The sequence below is a fragment of the Salvelinus fontinalis genome, chromosome 29 (assembly GCF_029448725.1).
Source record: "Salvelinus fontinalis isolate EN_2023a chromosome 29, ASM2944872v1, whole genome shotgun sequence".
Classification (NCBI taxonomy): Eukaryota; Metazoa; Chordata; class Actinopteri; order Salmoniformes; family Salmonidae; genus Salvelinus; species Salvelinus fontinalis.
The window spans coordinates 29,397,603-29,410,322 of record NC_074693.1 but is presented as its reverse complement, the minus strand read 5'-3'; the positions used below and the strand labels follow the sequence as shown (position 1 = coordinate 29,410,322).

The 12,720-nt window shown below is 47.9% G+C and overlaps 1 protein-coding gene across 3 annotated transcripts in view; it reads right to left on the bottom strand.

Annotated features, from left to right (window-relative positions):
• The window catches only part of LOC129827801 (platelet-derived growth factor receptor beta-like), a 52,295-nt gene that overhangs the window by 14,117 nt on the left and 25,458 nt on the right, over positions 1–12,720 (bottom strand). For all 3 annotated transcript variants that reach the window (XM_055888997.1, XM_055888996.1, XM_055888998.1), the window contains exons 2-6: positions 4,821–4,896; positions 4,186–4,467; positions 3,689–3,946; positions 3,166–3,296; positions 1–166 (exon numbers count right to left, since the gene is read on the bottom strand). In XM_055888997.1, the coding sequence (XP_055744972.1) occupies positions 1–166; positions 3,166–3,296; positions 3,689–3,946; positions 4,186–4,467; positions 4,821–4,869 (886 nt within the window). In that variant the 5' untranslated portion in view covers positions 4,870–4,896. The remainder of the gene's footprint in view (positions 167–3,165; positions 3,297–3,688; positions 3,947–4,185; positions 4,468–4,820; positions 4,897–12,720) is intronic.

The following is a 12,720-nucleotide window of genomic DNA, read 5'->3' as shown; positions in this document are numbered from 1 at the left end:
CGAGGACGGTGATGTTGACGTTGGCGGTGGCCCTCTGGTCCTGGACACTCTCGTGAACGTGACACACGTACTGCCCCGTGTTGGCCAGCGTCGCCTTAGAGACGGTGAGACAGGAGCGCATGCTCTGGGACGACAGGATGTCGGTCAATGGCTCGATGAAGTCCACCTGGCAGACACAGGAGAGGAAAGGGATGCATCAGTAACATTTTGAGGTCTGTGAGAAGACTTTTGAAGTACAAACTAAGTAATCATAGCCATGGGAAGTATGGGTGCTGGAGGTGCTGCAGCACCCCCTGATAAATTGAAATACATTTCCTCAAATTACATTAAACAATATCAACGTTGTTCCATTGTGGCAATAGACATATCATCTATAGAAGTGTCTTGGAACCACTAAACCTGGTAATTTGACTGTTAAAGGAAAATTCCACACAACTATATTTTGGTATTTGTTTCATTAGTCCATTGTTGTATAGTCCCACAATGTTTTGCATGTCAGAAATCAAGTTTTCTTGGTATTTAACTTTCAAAATACACAAATACAGCCAGTATGATGCATGTTGCGTCATATGATGCAAAACACAGCATCATATCAAAGTTATATATCTTGAAAACATGATTGCTGACATGCAAAAAAATGTTGGGGTGGAGTTTTCCTTTAAACACTAGCAATGGCTGCCAGTCCTGACTGGAATGGGGACTGCCATCTATGGATTATATTTCCATGGTTTGCCTCTCGCAAATTTCTAAATACAATCACGAGAAAAATGTACAGTTTGGAAAGCAAATGCCTACTGCTGAAAAGATACGATTGATCGTTTGAGCGATTCTGAGCGAGCAGCACTGGTGAGAAAGCTAGGCTTCATCGTCAACACTGGGTTAGTCAGTGCCACTGGAACGTTTATTTAGTAGCCTACTGAAGCCTATAATATACACTGCTCAAAAAAATAAAGGGAACACTTAAACAACACAATGTAACTCCAAGTCAATCACACTTCTGTGAAATCAAACTGTCCAATTAGGAAGCAACACTGGTTGACAATAAATTTCACATGCTGTTGTGCAAATGGAATAGACAAAAGGTGGAAATTATAGGCAATTAGCAAGACACCCCCAAATAAGGAGTGATTCTGCAGGTGGTGACCACAGACCACTTCTCAGTTCCTATGCTTCCTGGCTGATGTTTTGGTCACTTTTGAATGCTGGCGGTGCTCTCACTCTAGTGGTAGCATGAGACGGAGTCTACAACCCACACAAGTGGCTCAGGTAGTGCAGTTCATCCAGGATGGCACATCAATGCGAGCTGTGGCAAGAAGGTTTGCTGTGTCTGTCAGCGTAGTGCCCAGAGCATGGAGGCGCTACCAGGAGACAGGCCAGTACCTCAGGAGACGTGGAGGAGGCCGTAGGAGGGCAACAACCCAGCAGCAGGACCGCTACCTCCGCCTTTGTGCAAGGAGGTGCACTGCCAGAGCCCTGCAAAATGACCTCCAGCAGGCCACAAATGTGCATGTGTCTGCTCAAACGGTCAGAAACAGACTCCATGAGGGTGGTATGAGTGCCCGACGTCCACAGGTGGGGGTTGTGCTTACAGCCCAGCACCGTGCAGGACGTTTGGCATTTGCCAGAAAACACCAAGATTGGCAAATTCGCCACTGGCGCCCTGTAAACTTCACAGATGAAAGCAGGTTCACACTGAGCACATGAGCACATGTGACAGACGTGACAGAGTCTGGAGACGCTGTGGAGAACGTTCTGCTGCCTGCAACATCCTCCAGCATGACCGGTTTGGCGGTGGGTCAGTCATGGTGTGGGGTGGCATTTCTTTGTGGGGCCGCACAGCCCTCCATGTGCTCGCCAGAGGTAGCCTGACTGCCATTAGGTACCGAGATGAGATCCTCAGACCCCTTGTGGGACCATATGCTGACACATGCACATTTGTGGCCTGCTGGAGGTCATTTTGCAGGGCTCTGTCAGTGCACCTCCTTGCACAAAGGCGGAGGTAGCGGTCCTGCTGCTGGGTTGTTGCCCTCCTACGGCCTCCTCCACGTCTCCTGATGTACTGGCCTGTCTCCTGGTAGCGCCTCCATGCTCTGGACACTACGCTGACAGACACAGCAAACCTTCTTGCCACAGCTCGCATTGATGTGCCATCCTGGATGAGCTGCACTACCTGAGCCACTTGTGTGGGTTGTAGACTCCGTCTCATGCTACCACTAGAGTGAGAGCACCGCCAGCATTCAAAAGTGACCAAAACATCAGCCAGGAAGCATAGGAACTGAGAAGTTGTCTGTGGTCACCACCTGCAGAATCACTCCTTTTTTGGGGGTGTCTTGCTAATTGCCTATAATTTCCACCTTTTGTCTATTCCATTTGCACAACAGCATGTGAAATTTATTGTCAATCAGTGTTGCTTCCTAAGTGGACAGTTTGATTTCACAGAAGTGTGATTGACTTGGAGTTACATTGTGTTGTTTAGGTGTTCCCTTTATTTTTTTGAGCAGTGTATATTCCTACTAATATGTGCAATCTGTGTCTCTTCATTGGCCTGTTTGCATTCAAGACCAGGTCGTTTTTATTGGTCTCAGTTTGTCACTGTCAGAGTAGACACTTATTTCAGTCATTTGTGGTATTAAACAAATATTCTACTATTGTTTTCTGTCATAAATGACGAAGAATTGCATGCGTTCATAAAACCTTTTTTTTAACCTTGCTAAAAACCTTTGTGTAGAAATTTTTTAAACGCCTCTGCTCAACTGTACCCCACTATGCAAACGAGATTATAGATGCATGCAATGCTTTAATATAAAGGGGATAAAAAATATTGAAAAATTACTCAAAACATCTTCTGCAGTTATATAAGTAATATAAGATTCGACAAGTTTAACAAGAAGTTTTGATTTTATACACTTGTATAAGTATTATATCAGTAAAATCCTATAACAAGGGCCTTCAAACTTAAAACACTTTTAACACCATAAATTTACTGTATTATCAATAATGATATGAAAACCATGTGTCTATTGTGAGTGAGATTGAATGGGGATTTAACACATCTAGGTGTGGCTGAACAGACATCTTGATGTAATTTACTCTATGTCTCCCCGGGACGAGTGAAGGGAAAGTCAAACAAAAGGCCTTTGTTCTCCTCTCTTCTCTCCCACTCACATCTCTGTTGGGGTAGTCCCAGGAGAAGAAGACCAGCTCCACTCCGTGCACCGTGCAGTTCACTGTCAGAGGCTCGCCCTGCTTCAGCACCGTCTTAGACGCATTGATGTAGGCGTCGATTGTCTCCGGGACTAACTCGGGAAGTGTGTGGAGAGAGAGGGAGAAAGGAGAAGAGGGAGGGAGGGAGGCAGAGAGAAGGAAGGAGAAAAATAGTTCATTGTTATTTTTGAGTCTGAGATACAACAGCTTGATAGCCTTTTAAGTGAGACCAATAGATGAATACCCTTGTGCAATACTGCAATACTTTGCTAAATTCAGACATGCACATCAACAATGGAGTACAGTACAGTGCATGTAATTACAACCCGGGCAACATTTACATGGAAGTTGCATTATTGTAAAATTGACGTTGATTAATGTGCATTGTCCCCTATAAATAAACAAGCTATAGGTTTGAGCAGACAATAGTGTTCTTCTCTATACCAGGCCCATCGCCAACCCCCTGCCCCTTCCAGGTACCCACCAACAATACTTAAGACGTAGAAGGCCTGGGACTCTTTCTCCTCCCCGTTCAGCTCCCCACGACACACATAGGTCCTGTCCTCCAGGGCTGCCCTGTAGCCCTCACTGGGGATGTAGACCCCCTTTAGGTGCATGTCACTGTCCGTCTCGTAGAGGGTGACGTTGATCTGGGGGTTGGTGACCACACAGGGGATGGTCCCCTCCTCGCTGGTCTTGGTCACCATGCCGTGGGAGCTCTCAATGAACCACACTTCAGGGTCTGCGTGGAGGAGAGGGAGAGGAAGACTTAGTTGGAGGGATAAGATAAATATTTTCACACCATGTGAGAGATGAGAAGATTTAATTCATATCATGTTTGAACCAAGATATTGAGGCCTAAGAGCTGAGATTGCTGTTACAAGATACAATATTTACCTGGGAATTGGGAACAAAACATTTGACTAAGCTAACCTAGGTTATTATCTGTGACAGAGTGTATAGTTATGACGGTGTTCTCACCCGGCACAAAGACTGCCACCTCTCTAGACTCGTCCGTCCAAGCCTCGGCACAGACGTACACTCCTGTGTGTCTCCACGTCACGCTGTCCAGAATGAGAACACTGGTTGTGTTCTGGTTCTCCACTCCAAAATAGGGAATGTCGTCATTCCGCTTGAACCTCCATCCGACTGTCCCCCAGCTGGAACAGGTGAAGATCATGGAGTCGCCCGGTGTCATGACGACCTCGCTGTTGCTAGGGTAGATCTCCACGCAACCGTACTCAGGGCAGAAGTGCAAAATAGCTGCAGTCAACACAAACAAGGAAAGGTCAGGTTTGGGGTCAAACAGCTAGATCCCCAGGTCAAGGGTCAAAGGTTAATATAGCAATAACAACTCAGAAATCCATCCAATTACACAGTGATGAGGGATGTGAAGAGTCTGGAGGTGAACCGAGGAGGGATGATAATTATCTTTTTAAACTGATACAGGCTCTTTGCCTGCCATATTAAAGAACACCGGCAACAATCTCAATGGCAACTTAGCTGGATACTAGAGCTAGGCTTTTTTCCCCTACCATGTAACCTGACCAGAAAAGACCCGGACCCTAGTCAATACAGTATATTTTTATGATATTTCATTAGGTTGTTCCTCTCACCTGTTATTAGGGCTGTCAGATGGATAGTGAACACTCTGACAGTCCTCATGGTGAAAGGCTGCAGGAGAGATGTATTCTGCAAACATATTCAAAATAAAAACACTGAATATTGTAATCTACATGATAGCCCTTGTTTTTATTCATTACATTCCTTCCAGTATATTGAGCTTCACCCGTGTGTTAAAGACAAAACCACACACACACTCCCCGCACAGTCAAAGGCTGATTCACAGTCAAAGGTTGATTCACAGTCAAAGGCTGATTTACAGTCAAAGGCTGATTTGACAAACAAGTTGATTGAGAGAGAGATATAGATGACTCCGAGGCTAGTGTTTGGGTGTTGTTCCCTCCTACGCTGGTTAACCAGTGAGCTCAGTCATCATGATGACAGCTCAGAGCTCTGGACATGGGGAGAGCAGGACTCACAGTTGGTCCGAACATTCTGAACTCATAACATCTCATTAATATCTCTTTACATACACAACTGATACGCTCATATCAGGATGGATGTATTTTACCCCTGGAAGACCAACAGGGTTAGGGTTAACAAAGTTGGGAGCTTACAATATAAATCACATGTCATGCACAATCTGTTCCTTTTCCAAAAATACTATTTGCCACAGAAAGAGCCCTGGCCTAATCATAGAAATAGAATAAACAGAGTAGATGGGGCTCTTAGAATACAATGTAAGGTCACTCCCCTCTTAACAAGAGATGGATTTCTGAACACAACATTCCGGTTCTATGTTCTGAATGAGTTCACAGGAGAGGTATGTGATGGCTCGCTGAACACGGACAGGACAATGTTGGAGAGTTTTTTGTTCTTGTTTTGCCAGTGTTCTGTCCAACTAACAAACAGGTCAGTGTGTGTCGCTCCTTAACACTCAGTCAGAAACAATGCTGCTGGGTCTAAAACTATTCAACTGTTGTGTCGAACCACTAATTGGATTCCAAGAAAACAAATTTAATTAGGCAAAAGGGGCGACCACAAAACAGCAACAACAAACCAGATTTGGGGTTTTGTTTATAAACTGATGTTGTGCTATGGTGATGCAATGTGTATCTTTGTGTTTTAAAACTCAACGTTGAGGCAAAATCTTAAATGATACCCTATTCCACCATATAGTTCACTACCAGACCCCTTTAGTAACATTCCCCCATATAGTTCACTACCAGACTCCTTTAGTAACATTCCACCATATAGTTCACTACCAGACCCCTTTAGTAACATTCCACCATATAGTTCACTACCAGACCCCTTTGGTAACATTCCACCATACAGTCCACTACCAGACCCCTTTAGTAATATTCCACCATATAGTTCACTACCTGGCCCCTTTAGTAATATTCCCCCATATAGTACACTGCCAGGCTCCTTTAGTAACATTCCACCATATAGTTCACTACCAGACCCCTTTAGTAACATTCCACCATATAGTTCACTACCAGACCCCTTTAGTAACATTCCCCCATATAGTTCACTACCAGGCTCCTTTAGTAACATTCCACCATATAGTTCACTACCAGACTCCTTTAGTAACATTCCACCATATAGTTCACTACCAGACCCATTTAGTAACATTCCACCATACAGTTCACTACCAGACCCCTTAGGTGACATTCCCCCATATAGTTCACTGCCAGGCCCCTTTAGTAACATTCCAACATATATTTCACTACCAGACCCCTTTAGTAACATTCCACCATTGTCACGTTCCTGACCTTATTTCCTTTGTTTAGCCTTGTTTATTTGGTCAGGATGTGAGCTGGGTGGGCATTCTATGTTATGTGTTTCTATGTTTGGTTTAGGGTTGTCAACTAGCCTGATATGGTTCTCAATCAGGGGCAGGTGTTTTACGTTTCCTCTGATTGAGAACCATATTAAGGTAGGCTGTTCTCACTGTTTGTTTGTGGGTGATTGTTGCTGTGTCTGTGTTTGTACGCCACACGGTACTGTTTCGTTCGTTCGTTTGTTCCTGTTCGTGTGTCATGTTTTATGTTCTCAAGTTCAGGTCTGTTCACGTCGTTTTGTTATTTTGTATTTTGTCAGTGTTCTGTTTTGTTGGATATCATTAAAATTCGACATCATGAACATTCACCAAGCTGCGCCTTGGTCCTCCTCTCTTCCACCTAAAGACGAGCGTTACAGAATCACCCACCAAAATCGGACCAAGCAGCGTGGTAACAGGCAGCGGCAGCAGGAACAGCGCAAGGAGGAATGGACATGGGAAGAAATACTCGACGGAAAGGGACCCTGGGCACAACCGGGAGAAAATCGCCGCCCTCGTGAAGAGCTGGAGGCAGCTAAAGCCGAGAGGCGGTGGTATGAGGAGGCAGCCCGGAAGCGAGGCTGGAAGCCTGAGAGTCAGCCCCAAACATTTCTTGGGGGGGGGCTAAAAGGGAGTGTGGCGAAGTCAGGTAGGAGACCTGCGCCAACTTCCCGAGCTTACCGTGTAGAATGAGAGTACGGGCAGACACCGTGTTATGCGGTAAGGCGCACGGTGTCTCCTGTACGTGTGCTTAGCCCGGTGCGGTACATCCCAGCTCCACGTATTGGCCGGGCTAGATTGAGCATTGAGCCAAGTGCCATGAAGCCGGCTCAACGCGTCTGGTCTCCAGTGCGTCTCCTCGGGCCGGCATACATGGCACCAGCCTTACGCATGGTGTCCCCGGTTCGCCAACACAGCCCAGTGTTGGTTATTCCACCTCCCCGCACTGGTCGGGCTACAGGGAGCATTCAACCAGGTAAGGTTGGGCAGGCTCGGTGCTCAAGGGAGCCAGTACGCCTGCACGGTCCGGTATTTCCGGTGCCACCTCCCCGCCCCAGCCCAGTACCACCAGTGCCTACACCACGCACCAGGCTTCCAGTGCGTCTCCAGAGCCCTGTTCCTCCTCCACGCACTCGCCCTGTGGTGCGTGTCTCTAGCCCGGTACCACCAGTTCCGGCACCACGCACCAAGCCTCCTGTGCGTCTCCAGAGCCCTGTGCGCCCTGTTGCTGCTCCCCGCACTAGCCTTAAGGTGCGTGTCCTCAGCCCGGTACCACCAGTTCCGGCACCACGCACTAGGCCTACTGTGCGACTCAGCCGGCCAGAATCTGCCGTCTGCCCAGCGCCGTCTGCACTGCCTGTCTGCCCAGCGCCGTCTGAACTGCCCGTCTGCCAAGCACCGTCTGAGCCGCACGTCTGTCCTGAGCCTTCAAAGCCGCCCGTCTGTCCTGAGCCTTAAGAGCCGTCCGTCAGTCAGGAGCCGCGAGAGCCGTACGCCAGACAGGAGCCGCCAGAGCCATCAGCCAGACAGGAGCCGCCAGAGCCGTCAGCCAGAAGGGAGCCGCCAGAGCCGCCCGCCAGACAGGAGCCGCCAGAGCCGCCCGCCAGACAGGAGCCGCCAGAGCCGCTCGCCAGACAGGAGCCGCCAGAGCCGCCCGCCAGACAGGAGCCGCCAGAGCTGTCCACCAGACAGGAGCCGCCAGAGCCGCCCACCAGACAGGAGCCGCCAGAGCCGCCCGCCAGACAGGAGCCGCCAGAGCCGCCAGCCAGCCAGGAGCCGCCAGAGCCGCCCGCCAGCCATGACCTGCCAGAGCCGCCAGCCAGCCATGACCTGCCAGAGCCGTCAGCCAGCCATGACCTGCCAAAACCGTCAGCCAGCCATGACCTGCCAGAGCCGTCAGCCAGCCATGACCTGCCAGAGCCGTCACTCAGTCCGGAGCTGCCCCTCAGTCCGGAGCTGCCCCTCAGTCCGGTGCTGCCCCTCGGTCCGGTGCTGCCCCTCGGTCCAGTGGGGTTGATATGGAGGGTCGCCATTAAAAGGAGGCCACGGAAGCGGGGATTAACTATGGTGGGGTGGGGGCCACGTCCAGAGCCAGAGCCGCCACCGTGGACAGATGCCCACCCAGACCCTCCCCTATAGGTTCAGGTTTTGCGGCCGGAGTCCGCACCTTGGCGGGGGGGGGGATAATGTCACGTTCCTGACCTTATTCCCTTTGTTTAGCCTTGTTTAGTTGGTCAGGACGTGAGCTGGGTGGGCATTCTATGTTATGTGTTTCTATGTTTGGTTTAGGGTTGTCAACTAGCCTGATATGGTTCTCAATTAGGGGCAGGTGTTTTACGTTTCCTCTGATTGAGAACCATATTAAGGTAGGCTGTTCTCACTGTTTGTTTGTGGGTGATTGTTGCTGTGTCTGTGTTTGTACTCCACACGGTACTGTTTCGTTCGTTTGTTCCTGTTCGTGCGTTCATGTTTTATACACTGCTCAAAAAAATAAAGGGAACACTTAAACAACACAATGTAACTCCAAGTCAATCACACTTCTGTGAAATCAAACTGTCCACTTAGGAAGCAACACTGATTGACAATAAATTTCACATGCTGTTGTGCAAATGGAATAGACAAAAGGTGGAAATTATAGGCAATTAGCAAGACACCCCCCAAAACAGGAGTGATTCTGCAGGTGGTGACCACAGACCACTTCTCAGTTCCTATGCTTCCTGTCTGATGTTTTGGTCACTTTTGAATGCTGGCGGTGCTCTCACTCTAGTGGTAGCATGAGACGGAGTCTACAACCCACACAAGTGGCTCAGGTAGTGCAGTTCATCCAGGATGGCACATCAATGCGAACTGTGGCAAAAAGGTTTGCTGTGTCTGTCAGCGTAGTGTCCAGAGCATGCAGGCGCTACCAGGAGACAGGCCAGTACATCAGGAGACGTGGAGGAGGCCGTAGAAGGGCAACAACCCAGCAGCAAGACTGCTACCTCCGCCTTTGTGCAAGGAGGTGCACTGCCAGCGCCCTGCAAAATAACCTCCAGCAGGCCACAAATGTGCATGTGTCTGCTGAAACGGTCAGAAACAGACTCCATGAGGGTTGTATGAGGGCCCGACGTCCACAGGTGGGGGTTGTGCTTACAGCCCAACACCGTGCAGGACGTTTGGCATTTGCCAGAGAACACCAAGATTGGCAAATTCGCCACTGGCGCCCTGTGCTCTTCACAGATGAAAGCAGGTTCACACTGAGCACATGAGCACATGTGACAGACGTGACAGAGTCTGGAGACGCCGTGGAGAACATTCTGCTGCCTGCAACATCCTCCAGCATGACCGGTTTGGCGGTGGGTCAGTCATGGTGTGGGGTGGCATTTCTTTGTGGGGCCGCACAGCCCTCCATGTGCTCGCCAGAGGTAGCCTGACTGCCATTAGGTACCGAGATGAGATCCTCAGACCCCTTGTGAGACCATATGCTGACACATGCACATTTGTGGCCTGCTGGAGGTCATTTTGCAGGGCTCTGGCAGTGCACCTCCTTGCACAAAGGCGGAGGTAGCGGTCCTGCTGCTGGGTTGTTGCCCTCCTACGGCCTCCTTCACGTCTCCTGATGTACTGGCCTGTCTCCTGGTAGCGCCTCCATGCTCTGGACACTACGCTGACAGACACAGCAAACCTTTTTGCCACAGTTCGCATTGATGTGCCATCCTGGATGAACTGCACTACCTGAGCCACTTGTGTGGGTTGTAGACTCCGTCTCATGCTACCACTAGAGTGAGAGCACCGCCAGCATTCAAAAGTGACCAAAACATCAGCCAGGAAGCATAGGAACGAGAAGTGGTCTGTAGTCACCACCTGCAGAATCACTCCTGTTTTGGGGGGTGTCTTGCTAATTGCCTATAATTTCCACCTTTTGTCTATTCCATTTGCACAACAGCATGTGAAATTTATTGTCAATCAGTGTTGCTTCCTAAGTGGACAGTTTGATTTCACAGAAGTGTGATTGATTTGGAGTTACATTGTGTTGTTTAAGTGTTCCCTTTATTTTTTTGAGCAGTGTATGTTCTCAAGTTCAGGTCTGTTCACGTAATTTTGTTATTTTGTATTTTGTCAGTGTTCTGTTTTGTTGGATATCATTAAAATTCGACATCATGAACATTCACCAAGCTGCGCCTTGGTCCTCCTCTCTTCCACCTAAAGACGAGCGTTACAACCATATAGTTCACTACCAGACCCCTTTAGTAATATTCCCTCATATAGTTCCCTACCTGGCCCCTTTAGTAACATTCCCCCATATAGTTCACTACCAGGCCTCTTTAGTAACATTCCAACAAATAGTTCACTACCAGACCCCTGTAGTAAAATTCCACCATATAGTTCACTACCAGGCCTCTTTAGTAACATTCCACCATATAGTTCACTACCATGCCCCTTTAGTAACATTCCCCCATATAGTTCACTACCAGGCCTCTTTAGTAACATTCCAACATATAGTTCACTACCAGACCCCTTTAGTAACATTCCACCATATAGTTCACTACCAGACCCCTTTAGTAATATTCCCCATATAGTTCACTACCAGGCCCCTTTAGTAACATTCCACCATTTAGTTCACTACCAGGCCCCTTTAGTAACATTCCACCATATAGTTCACTACCAGGCCCCTTTAGTAACATTCCACCATTTAGTTCACTACCAGGCCCCTTTAGTAACATTCCACCATTTAGTTCACTACCAGGCCCCATTAGTAACATTCCAACATATAGTTCACTACCAGACCCCTTTAGTAACATTCCACCATATAGTTCACTACCAGACCCCTTTAGTAATATTCCCCATACAGTTCACTACCAGACCCCTTTAGTAACATTCCACCATATAGTTCACTACCAGACCCCTTTAGTAATATTCCCCATATAGTTCACTACCAGGCCCCTTTAGTAACATTCCACCATTTAGTTCACTACCAGGCCCCTTTAGTAACATTCCACCATATAGTTCACTACCAGAACCCTTTAGTAACATTCCACCATACAGTCCACTACCAGACCCCTTTAGTAACATTCCAACATATAGTTCACTACCAGACCCCTTTAGTAACATTCCACCATACAGTCCACTACCAGGCCCCTTTAGTAACATTCCACCATATAGTTCACTACCAGACCCCTTTAGTAATATTCCCCATATAGTTCACTACCAGGCCCCTTTAGTAACATTCCACCATTTAGTCCACTACCAGACCCCTTTAGTAACATTCCACCATATAGTTCACTACCAGACCCCTTTAGTAACATTCCACCATACAGTCCACTACCAGACCCCTTTAGTAACATTTCAACATATAGTTCACTACCAGCACCCTTTGGTGACATTCCCCCATATAATTCACTACCAGGCCCTTTTAGTAACATTCCAACATATAGTTCACTACCAGACCCCTTTGGTAACATTCCACAATATAGTTCACTACCAGTTCCCTTTGGTGGCATTCCCCCATACAGTCCACTACCAGACCCCTTAAGTAACATTCCCCCTTATAGACCACTACCAGGCCCCTTTAGTGAAATTCGAGATGCAGACATATTTTGTTACTTTAAAGGCAGAGATCAATATGGGTCAAAGGTGGCATGGCTCATCCCTCACTGACCACATACAGCCAATAACAGAGCAGGAAAGTATTCCTGAGTAAACACTTCATCATAATCTTGGAAGACAGAGGGAGAGATCTAGAACATAGAGAATGTGACGGAAGCAGGGAAGTAGGGGTGGAGGGGTGGTTGTTGTTGTGGTGGAAATGCGGGGGGGGGGGGGGGGGGGGGGGTAAGGGGTGCAGCAGCAGACGTCTGGAAACAGTTAAGGATAGATCACAGGCCTGTATGCAGGATGAGGGTGGGAAACAGAGAGAGGTTGGATGAAAGGAGCCTTGGGAAGAGAGGCAGGAGAAGGATGAGGATGAGGAAAACCTTTGAAGGAGTCAGTGGATAAAAAAAAATACGCTGCTCAAAAAAATAAATTGAACACTTAAACAACACAATGTAACTCCAAGTCAATCACACTTCTGTGAAATCAAACTGTCCACTTAGGAAGCAACACTGATTGACAATAAATTTCACATGCTGTTGTGCAAATGGAATAGGCAA